General features: G+C 35.2%; 2 protein-coding genes across 2 annotated transcripts; one reads left to right on the forward strand and one right to left on the reverse strand.

Annotated features, from left to right (window-relative positions):
• Positions 1 to 2,276: 2,276 nt before the first annotated feature.
• Positions 2,277 to 10,973, forward strand: LOC103027650 (protein disulfide-isomerase A6). The gene is made up of 13 exons (XM_007257323.4): positions 2,277 to 2,382; positions 4,677 to 4,818; positions 5,461 to 5,518; positions 5,607 to 5,733; positions 5,899 to 6,005; positions 6,675 to 6,811; positions 6,924 to 7,038; positions 7,692 to 7,832; positions 8,016 to 8,100; positions 8,270 to 8,342; positions 8,447 to 8,605; positions 9,003 to 9,099; positions 9,817 to 10,973. Exons 1-13 carry the CDS (start codon positions 2,367 to 2,369, stop codon positions 9,883 to 9,885), a joined length of 1,326 nt encoding a protein of 441 aa, XP_007257385.1. The 5' UTR covers positions 2,277 to 2,366; the 3' UTR covers positions 9,886 to 10,973.
• atp6v1c2 (ATPase H+ transporting V1 subunit C2) lies at positions 10,814 to 26,266 on the reverse strand. The gene is made up of 14 exons (XM_007257322.3): positions 26,009 to 26,266; positions 25,142 to 25,369; positions 24,236 to 24,418; positions 21,766 to 21,833; positions 20,820 to 20,905; positions 16,874 to 16,968; positions 16,665 to 16,756; positions 16,475 to 16,573; positions 15,428 to 15,496; positions 14,268 to 14,360; positions 14,090 to 14,177; positions 12,981 to 13,078; positions 12,737 to 12,866; positions 10,814 to 11,677 (listed from the first exon to the last, which is right to left on the reverse strand). Exons 2-14 carry the CDS (start codon positions 25,175 to 25,177, stop codon positions 11,582 to 11,584), a joined length of 1,233 nt encoding a protein of 410 aa, XP_007257384.3. The 5' UTR covers positions 25,178 to 25,369; positions 26,009 to 26,266; the 3' UTR covers positions 10,814 to 11,581.
• Positions 26,267 to 27,203: the final 937 nt, after the last annotated feature.

Genomic DNA, 27,203 nt, shown 5'->3' on the forward strand with positions numbered 1-27,203 from the left:
TCCCATGTTAGATACGCTTTATGTGGTGTTTTGGCCTGAAACGCTCATAGATTTCAATAGAGTGACATGTTATCCATGTTATTCATCAGTAAAGACAGGCAGTGTTTTTTTTGTCTCTGAATCTATATTGTTTGCTGCTGCACAAAAGGAGTGAAGTCATTCCTAATCTTACAGCTTCATGCTAGAGTGAAACATTTTAGGCCCCAGCTCAAAGCTCCAGTATAGAATACCCCAAAACAACTCAGCTGTAGTAAGATCAACAGAGTAACAACAGCGTTCTTTTATTCCTCATACTGTTCTTCTTATCAAAAACAAGAAAGAAGAACCCTGTTCTTGTTTTTTATTGGATTTTTTGCCTTTTTTTCAGGGGTCTTGTCACCTGAATCCCAGCTAACCAAAACTTTGGTTAGTAGAACTTTTTTTTGAACATTACAGTTAATGAAGTCAAAAAGATGCCAATCATTATTATGCTACACATTTTTAGAACGTTATGTAATTTAAATTCATGTTATTAAATTGATTTTGGAAGAAAACATGATTGACCTGGTCTCACAATTCTTACCAGAATACCATATTTCGCAAATAGTCTGCAAAATCAGATATTAACAGATATTAACACTCATTTATATATATTTTTCTATTAGTACAAAAGTCAGAGTGTACTGGAGAGATATGTTGTTACTGGTGTTATCTATGTGTGTAATGAGGGCTGGGGGATGATGGGGGGCATGTTGCGACTGTTGCTAGAGACTGAGCAATTCAGCCTTTGTTTGTGTGTGTGTGTGTGTGTGTGTGTGTGTGTGGAGAGCACAGGGAAAAGGGGTGGTGGGTGTCTTGCTACACTGCACAAAATCTAGTGGCAAAAACTAGACAAAAATCTTTGTAAATTGAGACGTGTAAGCTTACATTAAGGAGAAAAACTGCTAATTGGTAATGGGATAATCACATTCTTATGATTTTTCTTCATTTTCTTTCCCTAAAGATCCATGGAGCCTTTTGTGAATTTATCCAATTGCATGCCAAATATTTAATAGAATGAAACAGAAAAAATAGTAGAATTGTTATATGATGATTAAACCATGCTTAATAATGAAATATATTAATAATATAGTCTTATATAGACTTAATAATATCTGTGCTGCCCCCTCGTGGTGATTGTTTCTAAATGCACCAAAATGAACAACTAATACTAAACAAAACACACATCTAAACATATACAGCTTGTTTTTATCATAATCTAACGCCACATAAAATTATTTTATTTACAATTTAGTTCAAAGTTTTAGTGAAGTGTTTGTGTATATGTATTTATATATGTATATATATATTTTTTTAATTAAAGAAAATAACACTAAGCTCACTAAGGTTATATAGTAAGTCAAAATTCAAAATGTGCTTTCTACCCACAGGTTAATCATAAAAATATGCCAAATACTTTTCTGATAGATATACAGCTCTGGAAAAAAAATAAGAATTACGAGTTTCTTTGACTTTACCAAATTGAAATCCTCTGGAATATAATAAAGAGGAAGATGGATGATCACAGCCATCAAACCAAACTAAACTGCTTGAATTTTTGCACCAGGAGTAAAAGCATAAAGTTATCCAAAAGCAGTGTGTAAGACTGGTGGAAGAGAACATGCCAATATGCATTAAAAAACTGTGATTAAAAACCAGGGTTATTCCACCAAATATTGATTTCTAAACTCCTAAAACGTTATAAATATGTTTTCTTTGCATGCTCTGCATATATTTTTTGTTATTTCAGCCATTTATCATTTTCTGCAAATAAATGCTCTAAATTACAATATTTTTATTTGAAAAAATATTATCATTATTTGGGAAAAATGTTGTCTGTAGTTTATAGAATAAAACAACAATGTTCATTTTACTCAAACATATACCTATACATAGCAAAATCATAGAAACTGATTCAGAAACTGAAGTGGTCTCTTATTTTTTAAAGAACTGTATATAAAGCATTATTTGTGTATAAAAAGTTGCTAGGTCACGAACACGTCGCTGATTGGACGGTTTGTGGGCCGGACGTGTTGTGAACCAATCAGAACCGGAGGCGACGAATGATTTTTTTTAAGTAGGAAGCAAACTTCCCAAGTGAACGAGGGAACCATTTGGAACACACCACAACTAACTGGCTGCTCTGATTCCGCGGTGTCCAATTGGTTGATTCGCTGACGGTCGTGTGGCATGTACGCTGCTGATTGGACAGTTTGTGGGCGGGACGTGTTGTGAACCAATCAGAGCCAGACACGGAGAGTTTCGGCTCTGTGTGATTATCCGCGGCGGGTGGTTCGCTCAGTGTGGCGGCGTGCAGCTCCTGCAGGCGTTCGGGAACACAGGCAGATATGGAGCTTTTACAGGGTAAGTTATCGTAATTTAACCCTGAATTTGTGTTATTTAATACATTTTATGGGATTAAAGGCTGCATAGCTTGTGTTTTTTAACAGAAAGCGTGTAGAAACTGGATAATAGAGGTAGTTAGCTAACGTTAGTTAACCTAATGTTTACTGTGGGACCAGCTGAACTAAATTACCAGCTTAATCATTCATAAACACAGTTCATTTATTATAAACCTGAATCTTTATATTTAAACGTATGTTTAGGTGAATTTGTAGTAGTTTTAAGACATTTTAAGTTGTCTTTCAACAGAATTGAATTAAACTGAAATTTCTTTTAACAAATATGTTACAATTATTATGTTGTTTTTATTTTGTATTGTCATTTTAACTGTTTTATAAGTACTAACAATAGTCAAGTAATAAAAACAGAATGTGTGTAGTGATACCACAGTTAAACCACTACTACTAACACTTATTAGTATTTTATTATTAGGTTTGTTGCCTATCAAGGTGCTTGCTTTTTGAACCTAAGATGTGTTTTTGCTAGGTTATGCACCTCAACATTACAATGCATTTCTATGTTCATATCCAAAAATAGATAATATTTATATAGGCAGTACCTTTAAACAGCATTGTTAATGCAGTCATTAAAAAAAATGAAGATACCCCTTAACACATTTGTCTTAAACATACTAGTGCAATTAAATATAATTAAAAAGTTACTTTTTCCAGTAATTTAGTTCAAGATGTGAATCTCATATATTATATAGATGTATTACACACAGAGTGATCTATTTCAAGTGTTTATTTTATTATTTCTTATTATGGCTTACAGCCTATGAAAACCCAAAAATCAGTGTTTCAGAAAATTAGAATAATATATATGACCAATTTGTAACTTCAGCAGTGTGGAAGTCCTGCTGGAAAATGAAATCTGCATCTCCATAAAAGCTGTCAGCAGAGGGAAGCATGAAGTGCTGTAAGATTTTCTGGGAAACACTGCACTGACTTGATGTAACACAGTGGATCAACACCAGCAGATGACATGTCTCTCCAAACCATCACTGACCATCAGTAAATTTTACATTTTATTTGGAATGCAAGGGAGCAGAATCTAAAGGAAGAGTGGAGAGACACCCAGTCCAAACTGCTTGAGGTCTAGTGTAAAGTTTCCACAATCAGTGGTGGTTTGGAGAGACATGTTATCTGCTGGTGTTGGTCCCATGTGTTATAGATTGGAACTTCGGATCTCTGAATAATTCAAAATCAGCCGTTCAGCTGTCTTAAAAATTATTTGCAAGTCAAATAAAGGCTAACCTGACAAGGTAAAGTCATCCTGACAAGATCATTCCAGTAGCACACCTCAAGTAATCTTTAACAACCGTTAAATGTTATCATGGCACCTACACATAGCTTTTTCCACAGTTGATTTGATAGTACAGCATAATCACATAATCTACCATCAGAAAGAGACCAAAAATACTTTTTATGGGAATGATAATTACATTTTTACTGTCGAAGAAAATCCCTAAAATCAATGAGGGCAATTGTAGGAACTTTTAAAACAGGTTGAATTAAACAGATAAATACAAAGTCCTTCTCTGATGTTTCCTCCTCACTCACCTAACATATAAATCCAACTTGTTTGGATTCTGTATGATGGTAGCTGTTGCTGTACATTGGCATCAGCTGTGTTTTATACTTTAGATTCTTTTAAGTATCACATTTATATTTAAGGACAGATCTGCACACTTGGTATTTTAATCTCAGTGTCTTTATGAAGGAGAATTACCTGGAATACTTTTCTCAGCATCTCAAAGGAGTTTCTGGAGGTGCTGAACAACAGTTGCTGCTTTTCCATCACGCTGTGAAGCTCCAACTCATCCCAAATCATCTCAGTTTTTTACTGTTTACTACGTAATTCCATGTGTCCCTTAGGTGTTTTTATGTCTTTAATATTAATCTAAATTAATAAATTAAATTAGCAAATAAAGAAAAACACTGAATGAGAAGGTGTGTCCAGGCTTTTGACTGGTACTGTATATACACAGGTCACATGACCACTCTGTTCAAAAAGGTTAACTCATTACCTCATATACTATCCCTCTAGATAGTATTTTCTATATAGTGAATTGATTAGGAAACGATCAAACAACAAACCATCATTGTTTAAGTCGTCGAATAAAATGCACTGTTGAGATTTCTAACAACACTATAACATGGTTGATGCACTCTATAGTGCACTATTTCTTTTAATCAGGAGCGATTCTGAACACAGTTACAGTGTTTTACATTATTGTCTTGCTCTCTGCACAGGTGTTCTGGTTTCAGCCCTCGTAATAACAGTGCATGGATTCTACACAGCCAGTGATGATGTAATAGAGCTCAATCCCTCCAACTTCAACAAGCAGGTTCTGCAGAGTGACAGTCTGTGGCTTATTGAGTTCTATGCACCATGGTAAGTTTTTACCACACTTACAACATTTAAATATTAATATAAAACCTGGTTAGTGCGGTTGCATGGCCTGACCTGAAGCGGTCTGTTGAAATCAAAATAATTGCATTTGATTAAATTGTTATTATATAAATTATAAAATGTTTATAATTTAGTTTGTTTGAAGAAACAGACATCCCAGTCACAGTATAACAAAAGAGACGTATGATGGCCATGGTGTGAACCAGTTTTCTTCTCTTTTGACGGTATTAACTGCATTGGACGCTAAAGAACCAATTTGTTTGTGATGACATAGTATTGAAAAAGCATTATACGTTCGGTGCTCATGCAACTCTAGAGTTTAGTAGTCCATATAAGGTTTTAGAAGGCATCTGGTTACTCATTAATTTCAGTTGGCCTGTCCAAGGTGCTTGTATTAAATTTTAGTAGTAAATTCCATGCTGTAACTCCACCGTGCACAGGAGAATTATTCAGCATGATTGTCCTTTATACTTGCTAAATGATACTATGCTAAGGTTAGATTAGTAGGTCTGTTATGGCATCAGTGGAATGTGTGAGAATAAGGTGGGGCAGCCAGAACATGGTCAGCGTGTGTGCTTTCAGGTACAGCGTCATTTAACTTCTCACAAATGTTTGTTCCCTCAGGTGTGGTCACTGCCAGCGACTTACCCCTGACTGGAAGAAAGCTGCCACTGCCCTGAAGGTAAGATCTGAGTATCTAATTAACTGATGTGCCCTGTTATAAATGAGTCACCACAGACCCAATCATCTCATGTTTTATTTGTATGTAGGGCATTGTGAAGATTGGAGCAGTAGATGCTGACCAGCACAAGTCTCTAGGAAGTCAGTATGGCATCAGAGGATTCCCTACCATAAAAGTCTTTGGTGCTAATAAAAATAAACCTGATGATTACCAAGGTGAGTTTCCTCACTGCTGCTTCTGATTGTATCTCTCACTCCCTTCCCTTACTGATCTCAGGAGGTTCAGCCTTGCTCCATCTCATTAACTTTATGGTAGCTCTTGTTTCTAAGCTCCATGCCTTCATTTTTGTCGTTTTTGTCTCTCGTTCTGCTCCTTTTCAGGTGGTCGTACTAGTGAGGCTATAGTTGAAGGAGCCATGACAGCGCTGCGCTCTCTGGTGAAGGACAGGCTCAGTGGACGTACTGGAGGATCTGGCCAGAGCAAACAGGCAGGGCTACTTAAATTTTTCTACTATTAACTACATTATCTACATCAATTTCCCAACCCTAATGCTTATATATTTCAAGCAAAGACACCAAGGCAGATAAATAAAGTTACACATTTTTTCCCAAGAAGGACAGAAACCCTTTCCTGTAGGGGTGGGCGATATGGCACTAAAATAATATCACAATATTTTATGGTATTTTTGCGATACTTTGTAAAAAAAAACGCTGTATTAAAAATATTTCAAGAATATACTACTACAAAATATATATATATATATATATATATATATATATATATATATATATATATATATATATATATATATATATATATATATATATATATATATATATATATATATTTTTTTTTTTTTTTTTTTTTTTTTAATTAAAATTTTTATTAGTAAATATATGATATGGCCCACCCCTAACTGAGATATTAAAATAATTTTATCATATTTGTAACAGAGGTCAATAATAATGCACTGCTAATATAATTCTGTTCTTGTGTGTAGTACGTTTTGGGCCTAACTAGAGCTGGACAATATATTGATATTGTATTTTATTGTGATCAGTTTTCTTATTGTATCGACTATAAACATAATGACAATATAATCACTGCTTAACAAACTCTGGTGTGTTCTGAATGCTGGTGTTTTTGGTGTTTTCAGAGTGGTGGAGGCAGTGGAGCAGGAGATAAGAAGGATGTAGTGGAGCTGACTGATGATAACTTTGACAGACTGGTGCTGAATGGAGACGAGGTGTGGATGGTGGAGTTCTTTGCTCCTTGGTGTGGACACTGTAAAAGGTAAGTACTTCCTGATCACTCACACCAGCAGCACAAGAGTTTAGGTTTTTGTTCAGTTGAGCTTTCAATGGAGATGCTCAGCTTTCTCTAATAAGTACCTGTTCTCTTTCAGACTGGAGCCAGAGTGGACTGCAGCAGCAACAGCAGTTAAAGACCAGACCAAGGGCAAAGTGAAACTTGGTGCTGTGGATGCTACTGTGCACCAGGGCCTGGCCAGTCGTTATGGGGTAAAGACAATAATATATTAAATTACACACAGAACTGAGAGAGGAATAAGAATTTTACTACAACAACAGCAAACAACTGTTCAGGCTGAGCTACCTGGAGAGATAGTGATTGTAATTGATGTGGAAGAAATTATCATCTGTAATTGGCTAAACCCAAGGTTTCGGTGTTAGTAATTAGGATTAAATATTTAATTATGTAATTTATTATCCTTTATTCTGTATGAATCAGCCATCGAGAGTCCTTTAAATAATGCTAATGCCAGCATGCCAGTCCTGGTAAATTCCTCAAGAAGCAGCATATATAGGGTATAACAGATCTAAGCACAGCACAAAATTAATGCTCCTTTTTTTTAACCATTGTTCAGGTTCTTGTTTTGCACATCAATCTAAAATCATTACTATTACTCTTCCCCTCCTGTTTTGATAAATGCTGTTTTGAGTCATTGCTTATCAGGCACAGAAATCAAGGTTTTAGATCTTTTTCCAAAAAATTAGCTCAAGACATTCTGTCACAGTGTAAATAAAAAGTATACCCATTCAAATCTAGTTGGCTAAACTCTATAGAAGTATCACATAGTCTTTGTAATGCCAGGGCCACATGCAAGTTAATGTATTTTGTTTCACTGGTTTGTAACAATTTGTGGTGTTTGCAGATCCGTGGTTTTCCCACCATTAAAATCTTCAGTAAAGGAGAAGAGCCAGAAGATTATGAAGGAGGAAGAACACGGGCCGATATCGTGGCTCGAGCCATGGACCTGTTCTCTGCGAATGCTCCTCCTCCTGAGCTGCATGAGGTATGTCTGCTGTGTTCCCTTTGTCTGTTTGATTTAATTTCCTCTCCACTATTCTTCCAAACTTAACCATAATAACCAGTTGCACCTCACCTCTCTCACACCTAATGCTACAAAACATAGAGGATTAAATGCAAATAATAATCGTCCTGTCTTCTTTTGACTTGTTATCCTTGCCTTCCTCAGATTATTGACCAGGATATTTTCAAGAGCACCTGTGATGACAGCCAGCTGTGTATTGTAGCAGTGCTTCCTCACATCCTCGACACAGGTACCTCTTTCTACACTGTACCAGTGAATCAGCACTTTAAACTGCAGCATATCAAAGCTTACAATTATTTTAGCAAAATGCTTCTTTCTCTCAAACTAAACAAAAAAATAACTGAAGAATAACAGATTTAACATACAATTTTAACTTGACTTTCTTGTTTTTCATTTAGGTGCATCAGGTAGAAACAGCTATTTGGATGTGATGAGGAAGATGGCTGAGAAATATAAGAAGAAGATGTGGGGGTCAGTGATGGAATTTAATAAATCAGTTTATTTAATTAGTCTCAAATATTTACATTCATGTTATCAGTCTCTGATCACTCAGATCTGTCCCTCTGTCTCTGCAGTTGGCTGTGGGCTGAGGCAGGTGCTCAGATGGACCTGGAATCATCTCTAGGCATCGGTGGTTTTGGTTACCCAGCCATGGCTGCCATCAACGCTCGAAAAATGAAGTATTCTCTGCTGAAGGGCTCTTTCAGTGAGACGGGCATCCACGAGTTTCTCAGGTGTGTAAAATCTTGTTTAACTCAATACTTTTTTTTCCTCTGTGATATGATTTATAATATATAAAAAATATATATTTTTTAACCAGATTTCAAATTAGTACAGTGATCCAATCAGTGCAGTGCTACATACAGTAATAATAATTATTCAGAGATTTAATTAAAATAATTTATCTTGGGCAGATATAAAAAATGTGACTTTTTTTCATTTGTATCAAGCAGCAAAACAAAGCATTCCATTTAATTAGCTTTACATGACCTTGCATTATGTATATTTTCTAGCAGCCAGAATAAAAAAAAAATACATTAACTATGAGGGTGCATTTTACATGAGTTATGGGACATAGTGATCACAACATTTATATGAAGTTCTAACACTACTGTTTGTCCTTTACTAAAGGGATCTGTCAGTTGGCCGTGGGTCCACTGCTTCAATTGGTGGTGGAGCACTACCAAAAATCAGCACTGTAGAAGCTTGGAATGGCAAAGATGGCCAGGTAAGATGACCCTAAAAATCTATGGGGCAGTTTTCCAGACAGGGATGAAGCCTAATCTTGGACTAAACAGCATTTTGATTAAAGATTTTGCACTAAAAGAAAAAACAAATGTAGTGTCTTCAACTAAGATTCATCCATGTCTGGGAAACTGCAACTCAGTAGAAGTGACCATTTCTAATTTCCTTATTGTGATTGACCAAAATGTTCAACAATGTTTAGAAAGGTTTCAGGAAGGTTAACCTGTAACATTACAGAATTAATGTTCTAGGGATGATTAGAAAAGTGACAACATGGTTTGCATCACATTTATAGAATGTGACGTTCCCAGCTACACTAATACTAATGTTTCAGAAATGGTAAAAGTTCAGAAAACATTCTAGTAGCTGGGTAGTTGCATATTGCATTTTGGTCATATGCAATGCTGCATCTGTTTCACATAAGCAGTGTAGGTATTTACTTTTAGAAGTGTTGCTTAAAATAAAATAAAAAAAGTTCATATATTTGTACCTTTACTACAGATATCTACTGTGCTAGGTGTATTTAGGTTACCAGGGACAGAATGGGACATTAAAAAAATCCACCTGAATAGACTAGTTGAATACAATCTAGGCCCATAAACACAGCTATAAACAATCCTCACGTATAGTCAACCACAAATAGAACTTCTCCTATTAGCCTCTCTTTTCTAACTACAGTCTGTTTTTACTTTCCCCACAGCTTCCAGTTGAAGAAGATATTGACCTCAGTGATGTAGACCTGGATGATTTAGGAAAGGATGAGCTGTGAGAACCTCTCGAGTTTCTTTTAAGCTGCTCTTTCTAATTCTTAGTCTTTTTTTATACTGGTTATCCTCTCCTATGGAAGAGGAGCACATATCCCCTATGAAGCAGAGGTAAAACACTCCTCTGTAACTATGGTTTTGTTTTCTGATGGAGTGGACCCTTTATACACTGGCCACTCAATGGATTATGTACTTAGAACTAAATTGGGACCACTGAGGCTAGAGATATACTTGCTGTTTGGTCATGTGTTTGCATAGACAAACTATCTGCACTTTCTGCTTGTTATAGCAGCAAGGATACATCATACACATGCAAGTAGCCAACATTTCAGAACTAATTTGAATGCTGCTGAGTGGATGATGCACTGTCCCAAGCATTTCTGGGTTTACTGCACCTTGCAGTACACATACGGACAATGCAGCCGTCATGCAAACAACAGAATGTATGGTCAGCAGCAGGTATATCTCTAAGCTAAAAGGCAATGAGTACTAGTGAATCTTAAATTAGAGTATCATTAAAATTTTACTTTTAGTAATTCAGTTCGAATGTGATTATATTATATTATATAGATGTATTACAGATTGATCTATTTTAAGCATTTATTTGTTTTATTGTTTGATTATGGCTTACAACCAATAAAAAAAAAACAATTGGTACTTTTGGCAGTGTACCAAGTCCTGCTGGTGAATGAAATCTGCATATACATAAAAGTTGTCAGTAGAATTAAGCATGACGTTCTGTAAGATTTTCAGGGAAAACACTGAACTCACTTTTATTGGCTGTAAGCCATAATCATCAACCGTAAAAGAAAAACACTTAATGTATATCAGCCTGTTTCACATTATGAACTGAATTACTTAAAAAGTAATTTTTCTATATATATTTTTTTGAGATGCACTAGTATGTTTTACTGTGCATTTCTCTACCTTGAATTTGAAATCACAAACGTAAACCTATATAAAGACGATGAGCGCTCTGTCAGAAGTGATCTGGGACAAGGGAAGAATGTAATACTGTCTTCTTTGTTTTGTACATGGTATCTGTTAGCTTTAAGATAAAAAAATAAATAAAAGTGTTTTGGGGTAAAACTAATCTGTTCTGTCATCATTGTTTTGGATTATCAGGAGTCTGTCCTGCTGCAGATTTACCCTTGAACCACTAGAGCGTGCTAGAACTCTGTTTAATGTTTAAGCTTACAGACCACAGGCTTTACCTAGAGTTGAACTAGTATTTATTTGAGACATCAAAATGACACAGCAGTTATTTTACACATTAAAAATATCATTTACACTAGTTCCTGTGGTCTTCTGTAACATCCTTACCATTCCTGCTCCACAAATGACTAAAAATGCTTCATACATTGCATATGAACAGTAAAATTAGAACATCTGTAAGCTTTAAGATATTTTACGCTTTGTTTAGACAAGTTCATATAAAGATCTATATTTTTAAATTATATTTTACACTGAACAACAAAGTGACCTCAACAGACATACAACTCAGATATTGGATACTCACCAAAAGTATTCCCCTGCCAACATCTTGGTGTCTGAATAATGGTGACCGTACCATGAACCTTTTACAGCCTCTGTTGATCTGCTTTGAGAAAAACTCTATAGTACTCAGGACATAGCTGTTACTCATTTTTGAGTTACATGAATATGAGGTCAAGTCTCTTGTGGTTTATATACATCTGACTGCTAGCTGCAGCCCTGCAGGTTAATGTTGATGGAGTAGCAGATGTATGAGTAGTACTCCTGCTGTCCGCTGTTAACTCCTGGGATGTCAAGAGACATCTAAAAACACAAGAACATGAATTTTAATAATTTAAAGAACAATTCAGTAAAAATCTTCAATTGTAGCCTTTCAATAAATGGTAATTAAACAGACATGAAAATGAAAAATTCAAGCTTTTATATATTAGCTATGCAGCATTATTTTTTAAATACAGATCAGAGTATCTATATAGTAGTCTTTTTAGTAGGCATTTTAATTTTATATTTTTAAAGATGTCACTGTTATTTTTGTGCTAACCAATGCATTTAAATAGTGTTTAGTTTTTTTTTTAATATTTGAATAGAAAATATATAGCTAACATTGGTAGAGGACAAAACTGCTTTTTGCAACTCTCTTCTGTATACAGAACTATCATTAGTTAACCATCTGCTCAAAATAGATAAATGTCATTCATCTTACAACTATTGACTATGTCACAGTGGATTCATTGTAAAACTACTTACATTTAAAGTCATTCATATATCTCACATAAGCCTATCTTAGTTAGTGCTAAAGCCATTTCCAGTGCTGTACCTAAACTTTAGAAAGCATTCCAGACAGGGGTGTCCAAACTTTTTTTGTTGGGGGCCAGAAGGAGAAATATATTTGAGGTCACGGGCCACACTTTGTAATAAAATAAATATTGAAATATACCACTTTAAATAATACTTTTTTCCTGATTATTTCATTTACAGATCATATTACTTGACTTACTATCTGTATCTTTGACAGTGTTGTGTAAACCTTTTTTTTGTCTAATTACGGCAACTTTTAGACTCTTTGGCCTGTTTTTCTGCGCTAGAAATGTGCACCCTCTACGCTTTTAGACTCTTAGCGTTCAAACTTTGAATCTCACATTATAAAAACCTGCTTATCAGCGGGCCAACTTTCATTCTATTTCTAAAATACCTTGCGAGCCGCTCCAAAAAAGGAAATGGGCCGCAAATGGCCTGCGGGCCGTAGTTTGGACACCCCTGGTCTAAGATGTAAAGAGAAAAGTGTGTTCGCTCGTTTTTTAGGTTTAAAAGTTGTTTGTATATGCCCATTCTGAGGCAGCAGTACTGAAGTACTGTACTCACATCTGATTTGCTGGCTGCTGCTGTAGGGTCCAGGTGTGTGAATGAGAATTGGAGCTCCTCTCTCAGTCGCTTCACATGCTTCTTCTCTGGCTGCAGAAGAAGAGTCTGGAAACTGACCGGCAAGCCATACCTAACACCACAACAAAACACGGGTCTAACAGACAAGCCTAACAGAACAGTCTTTATTTACAACTTCTCTTAATGAAGTGTCTTATACTTCAGCCTTTCCATCATAAATCCTCACCTGAGAACTGACTCCGCATACACTCGGAGAGCCTTGATGTGGATCCAGGCCACAAACACCTCTCTGAAATTCACCTTCAGCCAGCGCACAAACGTTCCCTGTGGTACAAATGTAATATTTAAATATGGTCCAAAAATGCTCATGAAGGTAAGCCTTAGGTAATTTTGACAATTTTGGTGAAACAAAAAATACAAGGTGATTTTTAGTTTTTATCTTCCCTAATTTCTTTTATGATGTTTTCACCTAATTTCACAGACATCTTAGCATTTTCTTCAGAAATACATTTATTACAAGTGGCACTGATTTAACACACCAAAAATGTCAGTTTTTAATACTGTTTGTAAATGTCTCTCAAATGTGATTCAAGTGATTTTCCAATAAATAAAGACGTTTTAATAAAGGTCCAAAAATCGGACCAAAAATGCTCATGGAGGTAAGACTATAGTCTTACGTATTTTGACAATTTTAGTGAAAAAAAATAATGCAAGATCATTTTTTATTTTATATGGAGGAACAACTCTCCCTTAAGCTCAATCATGATGTTTTTACCTGATTTTACAGACAATTTAGCATTATTTTTAGAAATATGAACTTGCAATATATGAAAATGCAATATATTACAGATAATTCTGTTTGGAAAGGTGTCCCACATGTGACAAGTGATTTTTCCAATAAACAAACATTTTATAAAAAAGGTCAAAAAATGGTTTAAAAAAATGTTTGTGTAGTTTGATGATTTTGGATTTAAAAAAAATTATTTGAAAGGAAAACGCTTCTTTAAGCTCTATTATGTTTTTCAACTATTTTTACATACATATTAGCATTATTTTCCGAAATATACATTTATTACCACAAATAGTGATTATTTTCAACACCAAAATGCATTTTATTAAAATATAATGTGGGAGACATTTAAAACAATATTAACAGATTTTTTCCAATAAAAAATACATTTTAAACAACATTTCTACTTGTGGAAATAAAGGTGTTTTTTTTTTTGTTTGTTTGTTTACATCAATACAACTCGTTTTAAAGAAGAAACTGAATTTTCAATTCACACCCAATCTAAGCACTGCTGTAGGGTTCAGATATTTGCGAGCGCTACTCACATACTGCTCTTTCTTTTCCACACTAAGCCGGCTCATTTCCTGTCTCTGCTTCTCTGTTTCCTCCAAGTTAAACTCTCGAACTGTGAATCTGTCAAAAAAAAAAAAGTTGATTATTTAATTTCCATTATTTTTCACAGAAAATCACAGTAAGGGTGAGTGATAAGCTGTGATCACTCACTTGTGAACACTGGCTTTAGCTTTGAATTCACGGACGGCCTTTTTAAACAGCGTCACTGTGAAAATCCCAGCATCCTCTTCTTCCAGCAACTTCCTATCGCACAATATTAACACCAATCAACAACCTGGCACAAGCTTATAGAAACTTAAGCACAATATTGGTAAATTAGGTTACTGCCTGCTGGTACACACAGTACCTAAATAAATGTGCATTACTTTATCAGAAATGAAAAGCACCACTACGCTTAAAAGCTAGAATTGATCTTTTTTGTAACTTACCTTTACCCCACAGCCATAAATACAAGTAACACATGCATTTGTTAAAAAACACCAATAGTCAGAAGCAGCTTCTGATTTGAAAGAAAAGTAGAATACTATTACAAGATTTTGCTTAAATATTTAAAAAGTTCTGCAGCATTACATGGTTCTTTATAGAGGTCATGAGCGGCTTCACCAAAGTTATAAAGTGCCGCTGCAGCAGTCCGGCCCGAAATTGCACTGACTGCCACTATTATTCCTATTGCAGTCAGTGGAGCATCAACATGATTCTGAAGTTGTTTTTTATTGTATGATTACCACAGTCATACTGTGTCTGACTCAGCATGCTGTGTTGGACAGCGCATTCTAATTAGAAATATGTTTTCATTTACATTTATGCCAGCTCTGTCCTGATCCACGCTGAGAAACTGTTCTGTGCAACAAAAGGCTAGAAAAGACACATCTGATGCAAACTTTGGCTGCATTTCTGGGCTACAAAGTTTTAAAACAGGCTTCTGTAATGTAGCATCCGATAAACACAGCCTTCTTCAACTACAGCCTGTCTATGGGACCTTAAAGTCTATAATGTTTCTGATAAATGCTGGATGTACAATCATTCTACACTGGGAACAGCAGGTAACATGCCAAGACTGACTGCAGAGGAGAAGGAAGTAAAGTGAGGCAATTAGAGCCAATGAGAAGGATACTGGCTCCCAGACTGCGGTGAGACAAACTCTTGCTTTCCATCAGTAACTTTACACTGAAGAGAATTTAACCTGCAGACCCACGGCTGGAGCACAGGAGGTGAGCTGTGCTGAAGTCACAGACTGGCAAATTACTGAGCTAGCTAACCACACACACACACACACTCACCCACACACACACACAGCGTCATGAACTCACCTGCTGGAACGAGGAACTACAAACTGGGACATGGATTCATAGGTGTTCTCCCAAAGCTTATCACCTGACCTAAACACACAAAGTTAAAACAGGAGCAAATTAAACAGAGCTCATAAAAGACTGATCACTGTTACACTAAACTAAACCATCTGCTAAATATGTTACTTGCTAACTTAAATTGAACAATCAATTTAATATATGACATCCAAAAAAAACATATATTAATGTTCTTTAGAAAGATTATGGCACATTTATCAATATATTAATGCTCCATTTTATAGTTCTTTAGGAGTAAAAAAAATAAGATTATTATATTTAAATGAGTATTTTTTTGTGTATCTTTCAGACATTTTGTTTAATCTTAGTCACTTAGAAAAACCATAAAACATATACATGTATAGACAAATGTAATGGGATATTTGTTAATACATGGTTTCTTTCCAAATCAAGAGTAATAAAACAGAGTTTATCCTGTTTTTATTACAGTCTCTACTGTCAGAGGAAAGGCTTTGTATCAGATTTTGAAGCATTGCTGTAAGGATTTGATTGCATTCAGCAACTTTCAAAGCATTATTTAGGTCTGGATGTTGAATGATCACTGCTGCACCTAAATTTCGACTCCCCAATTCATCCCTAAATTATTGGATAAATTACTGGATGGGGGGGGGGGGGGGGTACAGATTCACTGTTCCACAGCTCGGTGCTGGGGTCTTTAATTGGGGTCTCAGTTATGTTTATTATGCTCCAGAGAATCCAAATATATCTTGTGCTGATCGACATCACCCTAGGAGTGATGAGAGGAAAGAGCGCCATCAACCCACCCAAATAGAGCAGGACCAATTGTGCTCTCTCAGGGCTCCAGCAGCTGATGGGATTCGTACCAGCGATCTCACGACAGTGAATTAGTGGAGCTTAGTGCATTTTTTAAACATTAAATAAAGCAATAAAGAAAAAACAAATAAATGAGAAGATGTGTCCAAACTTTTATTTTTGACTGTTACTATATATAGAAATGTACTGCTTTTAGCATAATATTTTTATACTAACCTGGGCACCACTACCAGTAAGGTGGTGAGGTACTCCGAGTTGAGGACCAAATCCTCTTTTTTCACGATGCCAGCTAAAGTGCGGGTCTGCAGGCTTCCCCTGAAGAGTTAAAACACTGGATATCACTGACACATGCTTGTGACCTATTATTTCTCGTCACAATCCATTAATTCCGCTCATTACAACTCACTCAGTTCTCTGCTCAAAGCCTTGCAGGCTGGCTTTCACGCTACTGTACGCAGCACTGCGGGACTTCAGCTCCATCTCCACCTGAGACACTTGCTGACGCAAACACATGCAACCGCCAACACAGATACACACACATGAATATTAATGCCATTAAGGATAAGGAAGTGTTTTCATTACAGGGCATCAGTGAGGTGGGTATAGGTGGTATACCTTGGAGATAATCTCGGTCAGTGATTTTACGGACAGGGCAGTGGGGTACTTGGCTCTGTCCCACTGGAACTTTGTTAAATATGTAGCCAGTTCCACTGAAAAATCAAGTACAGTGTCAACAAAGGAACCAACATTTATACACTAAACTCACTCCAGCAACAGCACAGAATCAAAAGAAACAAAACGATACTACAGCATTCACAGCACTTCATTCTTCAATTAGAGCATTTCAATCTATCTATGGATAATTAAACACACCATGCAGGATCAAGATCAAGAACATCACATCATATCTGATTAAGAGAAGATCAGAGAAGATCCAGATCAACACACAAGCTTCACACATGTCAGCGTACCCCGCAAGGCCTGGAAATAAACCTTCAATGGCGACTGTGTAACTTTGCGATAGCTCTTGTGCTCTGGTGGAAGTTAAAACAGTTAAAACAATTTAGACATTTTAATTAATACTTTTTCCAGCACATATTTTTAATCTTTCTCCTTGCATCTCCAAAAAAGTCAAATTCTTGGCTTTCAGAGGAGATCAAAGGAAAAATATTTAATTCTGAGTAATTCTGGGGCATTTCTATTGGTTTGTTATGTTATATCAATAATTGTTCCTTCTTTTTTGGCCCACCACCACCACGCAACCCTCCCCACTGCCCACTTTAGAAACTATTTAAAACTTTATTCTTATTAGTTCTTCATTAAGAGAGGACAGGAACATAAGCAAACATGAAAATCGAGACAAAAAATGAGAATAAACACTAAGCAATGCATACATATTATTTATACAATATCTAACATCTCTTTTTACATACGAATTGCACAATAAGTATAGAGTATTGTGCAAAAGTTTTAGGCACCTGTGGCAATTTCAGTAAAGAAAGCTTCTTATATGTGCAGTAAGTGTTTATTAGCTCAGTAAAACACTACCAGCATTACAATAAATACAAACAGCATTTTTTACAAAAAACAGTGCTTTTACAGCACTGTTTTCCTAATCTCTCCTCATCTGAGTTTAATAGTTATTTATATATATTTATTATATATTTATGATTATTCTCATCATATCAACAATTGGTAAATTTGGTAATCAGGTGAGCTGCTGACGGAACTGAACATATAGAAGAAATCTGGAACTACACTTTGTTTTTCAGCTTGGCTCACAGGATATATAACATACTTACAGTTTATAACGAGAATTCCTTGTTATGTTTTACTGTATGTATGTTTATGTGCATCTGTTCAAATCATGAGTGGTGTTTTTCTTCAGGTAAAAACACTTATATTGCTGAGATAAATGGATTAGTTAATTTTCTTCGGAGCCTAAAACTTTTGCACAGTACTGTATACGCAATTATAATGCAAATAACATGCTACAATTGAATGGCTTATTAATTATCTAGTATGTAAATACTGGGAGTTTAAACAGATGTGAAATGTAGAACGTAAAAACTGAATGAAGAGATTTACAAACTTGCTCTAAGGTCCATATTTATATTTCACTGTTGTAAAAAAAAACTCACACCTCCAAAATGGCAAGTTTAACATTAGATGAAAAAAGGTCTTGGTTTTAAATAAAAGGGAATGGAAGAGTAAAAAAAAACAGTCATAGTGTAGCATTGCTATAGGTCTGGTCATCATGCAATTCTAATGTACTGTAAAGAACAAGTGCCAAGTTCAAATTATGTCAAAAACTGATAAATGGCAAACAATGGAAATAAATATTTTTGCACAACAGCAGCAATCAATGTTATATAAAATATTTTGGAAATTTCTAAACATAAATGGAAAACTGTTTGTACTAAACCAACATTTTTTATGGTTTAAACACCCTGTAAATAGATCTTGCTGTCGCAATGGCAGAAAAAGAGGTGCAAGGTAATTGTTTTATGTAAATAAGTAATGTGAAAACAGAATTATAAACTAAAAAAAAAAAGTGAACCAAAATTGCACTGATACCAAACCAAACACTGAATCCTGAGAAATCTGAGTATCCAGCAAGTCCATATCTGTGCAAATCATTTTTGTAACTGCATTTCAAACCACCTCCATATGAGGATTGGATCGAAATATTATTAAGAAAGATTTCATATTGGCTGTCTACACTATTAAAACAAATCTACATATGCTGAAAAATCAGACTGAACATAGCCTTATACTAAGAGACAAAAAAAAAACACTAGGAGTGCAGTGTGACAAAATGAGAACAGATGTGGACAGAGTAGCACATCCTGGACAAAAACAAACAGACAAATAAGAAACTGACAGACACAGACAGACACAAGGACAAGACATGGCTGTATGTTACGCTTGCACTACCAAAACATTATATCAATGGCATGACGTATGAAATAAACTAAATAACACTATATTATGTATTTAGTCTATATTTATGTGCAGGAGGCACAATAATTATCTATCTAAATATAATTCAAACAACATGCTCCTAATCAGTGTATAAACATTTAAATGGCTTCATTAATTATCTACTGTGTAAACATTGTTAAAGTTTCATTATGTAACATTTGCTCTCCAGTCTATGACCCTGTTACATTACTGTTTTTAACACCCTTGCCAAGTTCAACTCACGACTTTGATGTGTGTCACACTCACATTTCACGAGTGTCCTCTCGGCACAAGCAGAGGAGCTTTGACTAAGCTGGACTTGGTGTACTGTGCTAAGAAGCTAGACATGCTTATATTGTGTACACTGAGTAATCTGAACAGAACAGAATAATTACAAGTTACAAGGTTTGGTTGAGATGCAGGAGGTATTATGTTTCCTGTTCGCTGAATAGGCTTTAGCTTAAAAACAGGACATTTATCCTTTATTGGCAAATATTTCCTACTACAGTCAGCAATCATCACTTGAATAATCATCTCCATTTGAATTAAACATGGCATATGTGTTGGCTAAAAGGCATCTAAAATTAAAAATAATTTTAGCTTGTAAAAACTTGAAGGCAAAAAAGCTGCAAACGTTGAATTATCGAAATCAACACATTAACAGTATAAATATTAAGCCTCTTAGTCTACAGTTTTAGATCTGATGACTTACTGAAGAACACTAAAATTACATGTTTATAAAGCTATTGTCCACTGTGAATTTTTGCTTAGTGCATTATCATGCTGGAAGCAGCCATTAAAGATGGGTAAATTGTAGTCATGAAGGGATGCACATGATCAGCAATGAACCAAACAGGCTGTGATATTTACATTTGGATTGTCTGATGTAAATGGGCACTAAAAAAAATAAATAAATAAATAAATAAAACCCATAATATTTCAGCTTGGCTCAGTGGATTATTGGTCTTATTTCTTTTCTGCTTACCATCATTGTACACATTGTTTATCTGAGTTACTGTAGCCTTTCTGACAGGTCCAAACATTCTGGCAACCAGTCTTGTCCTTGACCGCTGCTTACTATCTGATTATTTTCCTTTTATTACAGCAACCTGAGAAAACTCTAGATGATGCAGTTTTAGAAATGCCACTCCAACCAGCCCTTCTGACACCAACAATCATGACATCCTCACATTTTTTCCTATTCCGACTACCCATAAAATCTGTATGATATTATGCTCTACACTGCTGCCACATGATTGGCTGATTAGATAATCACCTACTGTGAGTAGCTGTTCTTATTAAAGTAAGTGTATATTACATTTACAGTGTTTTAATGTCTTTTACTCGTGTGCATCCACATGACACATCTGATTCATAAATAAATAATGTAATAATGTATATTCAACCCTTTTATTTTAAGTGTACAGGGGTAACAGGATCCATGGTGTGGTCTGTCTAGCTGAGATGGGTGGTGGAGAGTGTGATATATGTGATGACCAGAGGTACCACTCTCTTAGCTAATGAGCTCCTCACTGAGCTTCAGCTTCAGCCTGAAATTGGTTTAAAAGTCAAAGTGCTTCTCCAGATACAATCCTACCTCCATTTGCCAGAGCGTTCTCCAGGAGTTTGTCGTTGAAGTGCTCCATGACTTCAGCCATACATTGGGAGGTCTTCTGCATCACACTGTATAGGATAGAGAAGGTTTGTGTGTGAGTGTATAATCATCAAAGTTTACCATTTCTAGAAACATAGGATACACTATAGACATAAAGGTTCAAGAGACAAACATATTCTTTGACTAATATCTAACAATAGTGCAACACATTTGCCGTTATATAATCTAGAGATATATTTTAAAAATAACCATCAGAGGTTTTCACCAATTTGAACACTATTTTCCAGGGATGCTTTACTATAAAGGACTGATGTCTTTACTGAAGAACCTTTTTAAACAGTGTAGTTTAAACCACAATCAGAAGAAATTTAGTTTTTCTTTTAGGAAATATCTATTCCATCTCAGCATATAAATCAAATAATATGCAGAGAATAACCGCAATGTATGACAAAAACTAATTATTAATATCCATGAAGATATTTCGATTGATTAAGGTGTAGCCTTATACAGCTGAAGACAGTATTGTGGTTTTGAAACTGAGAAAAGAAGGAAAAATTCAGCGCACAGTTTCCACAACACAAGCATGCATGGAACATTGTGAGGTCGCACTTGAAACAAGAGACAGATGGATTGAATGTCTCAGTTAACGGCGATTGCTATACAGTTGCTTGTGAATTTTCCCACAAGGTGTTTTAGAGACAAGACACAGACACTGCTGTATCCGTCTAGCTGAGGATCACTGCAATCCTGATAACCAACCGGTGTAAAAAAAAAAAAATACAAGACGCAAAGCAAATAAAAACCACATAAAAAGATCCTGAACTCTCAGCCAGTCAATCCTTGTGACATGTTTAAACTTCCAAGATGTACAGTTAAACTTTATTTTATGCAATTGTTTTTTTTATGCAAAAATACAAAATGACCCTACCCTTCTGCATGTGTGTCCAGCCTGGAGAGATCATCAGCCACACCCAGCAACACATCCAGAGTGCCCACCTGGTCAGAGAAATACTCATATTCAACTTTTTTCACAACCACTCGAGACTGTTCCGAACCTGTCGTCCCAAACTGAAAATTGTCCATTCCAAAAAATACTTTTTTTTTTATTAATATGGCTCTATGTTAAAAGGCAGATTACACACTAAACAATAGAAAAACTCATATTTCAAGCAGTAGACCGTCTCCTTAAAAACTGCTTATAACGGGTTTACCGCACACATATATTCTGTCCAGAAAGCGATTTAAACCCATACCACATATACATATATATATATATATATACTGATATATATATATACATACACACACACACACCAGTACATAAGGTCACACTTTTTTCATTTAATTGAATCTGCTTTAGCTTATTCATAAATGGTTTCTTTGATTTTACCTAATTGAAAACCTCTGGAATATAATCAAGAAGAACATCGAACCAAGCTGAACTGCTTGAATTTTTTGCACCAGAAAAGGCATAAAGTTATCCAAAAGCAGTGTGTAAGACTGGTGAAGGAGAACATGCTGAGATGCATGAAAATTGTGATTAAAACCCAGGGTTATTGCACCAAATATTGATTTTTGAACTCTTAAAACTTAAACAAATATGAACTTGTTTTCTTTGAATTATTTGACGTCCAAAAGCTCTAGATCTTTTTTGTTATTTTATGCAATTCAATTTGGGAGAAACGGTGTCCATAGTTATAGAAAAAAAACAACATTGTTCATTTTACTCAAACATATACTTAGCAAAAATAATAGCAAAATCAAAGAAACTGATTTAGAAACTGAAGTGGTCTCTTATTTTTTTCCAGAGCTGTATATATATTACAAACCTCTCTTCCACAAAAGGTGTCATATTAGTATATCTAAACTGTGTGAGAATTAGTCCTAGAAAAGCTGATTCTAATGAGACAGATACCTGAGAGAACTACTTCATTAGTGGACGCAACCAAACCCGCACGTCCTCCAGGAATGCCCTGTGCACTTACGACCTTGTCTTGCCATACAGTTTACATACATCCATCATGTCATGGCAATGTTGGGCTTTGAATGATTTATCTGGGCTCTTCTTTTTCTAGGGCAGAATGAGTTACAACATCATTTGAATAAAAAAAGTAGGTCAGAACTTTGGAATGAGCCATTAAAAGGCTAAATGTTATCCATGCCAGAACCACCCAATCACATTCAAACTTCCTAGCTTTGTGCAATGTATGACTTTCAGAGTATAATCCAACCACTATCATGCTTAACAGTTGGTGTAGCGTATAGGCTAAATGCCCAACATTAACTCCAAACATATATTTCTCATTGTGGTTGAACAACTTAATATTTCTCATCACTTACAAAACTTTTGTTCAAAGTTTTTCTCTGTCGATACGTTCAGAGAAGGATCAAGTGTGTTTATACTGACACTGGTGATACGACAACCTTCTCGAGCCTGTGCTTTAGTTTTTTTTGGGTTGTTCCTTGTAATCTGAACCAATTACTTATACTTAGGTTACAAAAATACTGTCTAGAGTAATCCAACATTTTGATTAGCAAAACTTTATTAAATAGTATTAATGTATAACAATGTGAAAGCAATTGTATTATCATTTATTTTATTCAATATTGTCAATATTTTTTTTTTTTTAAGTTTCTGGTCGTGCTAGCGACTACACTGTCTCAAACTGAAGATGTTAAATGTGAAGATGGACCTGGTATTAGATCTTAACAGTTCATGTCTCTGAATGTTCATATAACCTCTTGATACCCGGCATCCTCATATTACCACATTAACTTTTTAAATTCTCTGCACCATGAAAATTCATTTTTTAAAACGTTGACCTTTTGGCCTCATATGGAGAGACAGCCTGTACCATCTAGTTGTCACATGACAACATTACACTCAAATAAGATGGCGGGAATCCCAGTCAAGGGTTTCTACAGCCAATCCAGACAAAAATATTTTGAACTAACGATGTCCTTTCGGTTAAAATAGACTACTGTCCCAATATGAGGTATTGTTTTTTGCAAAAACGACTTCCTGTACAAAGACACAGTTTAGTTTTTATACTTGTTAGGTTTTATTTATCACAAATAGCTATGAGAAAAATGCACACCAAGCAAAAGTCTAGGTTGAGAGTTGAACATGGTACTCACGTATACATTTACGTTTTAAGATGTTGTGTCTTGTTCACTATGCACTACTACCTCCCCCAGAGGGTGGGCCTGTAGACCATTGGTGGTCTGAGGTCCACTCATTAAAAAAAACACTGTCACATCGCTGCAATCATACTGATACTTTTTACTTTTTTTTATCTCTACACTCATCTACATTCAGCTAAAGATTGCTCAATTTCATCTCTATTTTATCTCATAGGAATGAGTGACAGTTTGGGTCATCTTTGACTTACTCTTACCTTCAGTTCAGGCATGTGGAATCTGAAGCTGCTCCCGAGGCCGGCTTTGGCTGCAGCCCGTTTGAACTTTTCCAAAGACTGGGAACTGGCTATGTCCAGAGGAACTGAGATCAGCCAGAACTCTGACATGACGTCCTCGCCCACTTCCCCGCTCCGGCCCCTCTGCTCTTTATGCTTCAAAAGCTGTGATCAGAGGCATCATCAGTACCCATTTATGTCTTACAAAGAAACACTTTCAGGATTACAAAGACACGGGGAGATTATATGTCACCCTCTGCTGACTTCAGTGTCTGGGAGGGTTGTGTTTCCAACATGGCAAAAATTAGCACTTAATGAGTGTAATTATCTTGCATTAAAGTAAAGCTGTCCTCTTACCTAATGCTGCATATTAAATTATTCACTGCCCTGTTGGAATTTCCATGATAAGTACATTATTAGCTTTATTTCGTTTATAATAAGAAAAAGAATATATGTTTTTAAAAATAATTTGTGTTGAGCTATGTATTATGTATGTGACATTTCTGTATTTTATTTTACTTCTTTAGAGGCTGTACAGTGTACAGAAAGCATCCCACTACACAAATCAATATTTTGATATTTAGATTTGGCAATATTTTATTTAATTTACTTTAACTGTATATAATAATTGCTACTTAAACACACATTAAAGTGCAATTGTATGTATAAAAAGCTAGTTAAATAATAAAAAAAAATATGATGCGCATTTCCTAATAGTACACAATCGAATTTCTCAAAAAAATTAAACAGCAAGGAAAATGCTAGAGAAAAAAAACAACAACATATGTTTAATATATAGAAAAGATGCAGAGCTAATTCTATTTTGGCCACTCTTATTTCTTTATTTACATTAATTAAAGTAGTAAAGTAGTAACATGAGTTTCTTACCTCACAATAAAGTCTCCATTCAGTGATATAACCCATAACAAAGATGTGTTTATCTGTAGGGTCAGCAGGTTTGACATGATAGCTCCAACTGTATCCATTACTGTATACACTACAGGACTAGTAACTCTGCACAGCCTCAGGTAGCATGAGAGCATCTCACTCAGCTTCAGGTAGGGCTATACCACTCCACTCTGGTTGGACTGTACCACCGCACACTTAACTAGAACTCTAGGCATAAAATCAAAATTAAAATCGTCAGTTTTATTGTCATTTCCCAATTATCAACTGTACTGGTGAGTAAAAACTTAGATGCTAGGTATTTCTTAGTAGTACCAAAATATAATAACAACTGAAATAGTGTCACTTTTCAATAAAAAACAAGTACTGTTATTTTCTTTAATATTTAGTTTACTACATCACTTGAATTGTCAAAATTTCTTCATGAATAGATCAATAGAAATTCTCCAAAATTACCTGAAATTACCTATTTTTACAGTGACTTCCACTAAAAGTTTAGAAGGTTTCTCATCTTTCTCATGTAAAGATGATGTTATGGAGATACATGTTTTTAATAAGACAGCGATGATATAGAACATAGACCTAAAAATGATGCTGTTCATACATTATTGCACTGTTTGAATGTAGAGGGTATTGAAGTACAAACTATAAAATATACTGATGATTAAATTACATTGCTATTTACATCTAATACACACTTATGATATGAATCCAGATCTACGTGATGCGTAAATGTGAGAAGTCCTTAAAATAAGTAAAGTTGAGGGTGAGTTTTTTATGGGTGGAGATGTGATATCTTGTGTAGTGAAACAGGTGGGATGAGTAGTGATGGATTGTGGACTGACTCACTGCTACTGGCTGTTCAGCAGCCTGATGGCCCGGGGAAAGAAGCTGTCTCTGAACTATCACATTCTGGTCTTTATGCTTCTGTTTCTCCTCCTCAACATCTACCTCAGTCTTGTTCTGCAGTTTTTCCAAGGTTTGGGGCTTGCCAGAACTTCTCTGCTTGTTATAAATGACAAAAATAAGTGAATTTACCACTTAGAAATTATCTATTAATTATTTTAGTTGTTCACCATTCTTAAAACTTACATATGAGCGCCTCAGCTAGGTATAAAACAGTTCTGACATGGGGAAAATGTGGCGTTGAAAAAAAATAAAATTACTATTGTGACAGAATTAAACTATTAAAACGAGTATTTAGGTTGTTATATTTGTCACGTATAATTGTCAACGCCAGAATAAATATATTTAGGTGGTAATTAATCTAAAAAATAACTGTGTATGGCTCGGTATTTTAGCTACTATACAAACTGTACAAACGCACAAACAGCTGAAACCCATCTAACAGTGCGTTAATTACTGCACGTGGTTTAACCAGGTGAACCGATTCTTTCGAACGGACCTTTCAATGAATCAAACATGCTAGTAAACGATTCACTGATACAATGATTCACACGCTTGCTTCATAAATTAGCTAGATTTCGTAAAGAAATACAGTGTTTAAAATCATGCTGTTATTATTAAAAGTTTACAGCTTCGTTCTAAATTCTGTAGTATTTTAATAAAAATAAAATTAATGAATTAAATACCTAGTTCAGAATTCACCGAACCGATTCTTTCACTCATTAAACACAGATAACTGAATAGTTTTGAACACAACTGTACTTGGTACAGCTAAGTTGACTGAAAGATTGATTAAAAAATGACAGTATTGATAACGGGTGTGGGTGATATGTCCCTAAAATAATATCATGATATTTCAGGATATTTTTGCGATAGTAACATTTTTTGGCAATATGACAAAACAGTTCAAGAATACACCACTGCAGAAAATAAATACAGAATTGTATTCACTCACATTTTGTCATACATTAGGATATGGCACGCCCCTAAATAAGATTTTAAGATATATATGTATCTAATAGATATTTATTGGGAAATGAGGACCGTGTAGGCCATGTCTCCCTAAAATAATATAAAAAATATAAATTTAAAATAAATAATATAAAAAAGTAACTGATTCTTTAGAACGGACCTTTTA

This window comes from Astyanax mexicanus, chromosome 14 (assembly GCF_023375975.1).
Source record: "Astyanax mexicanus isolate ESR-SI-001 chromosome 14, AstMex3_surface, whole genome shotgun sequence".
Classification (NCBI taxonomy): domain Eukaryota; kingdom Metazoa; phylum Chordata; class Actinopteri; order Characiformes; family Acestrorhamphidae; genus Astyanax; species Astyanax mexicanus.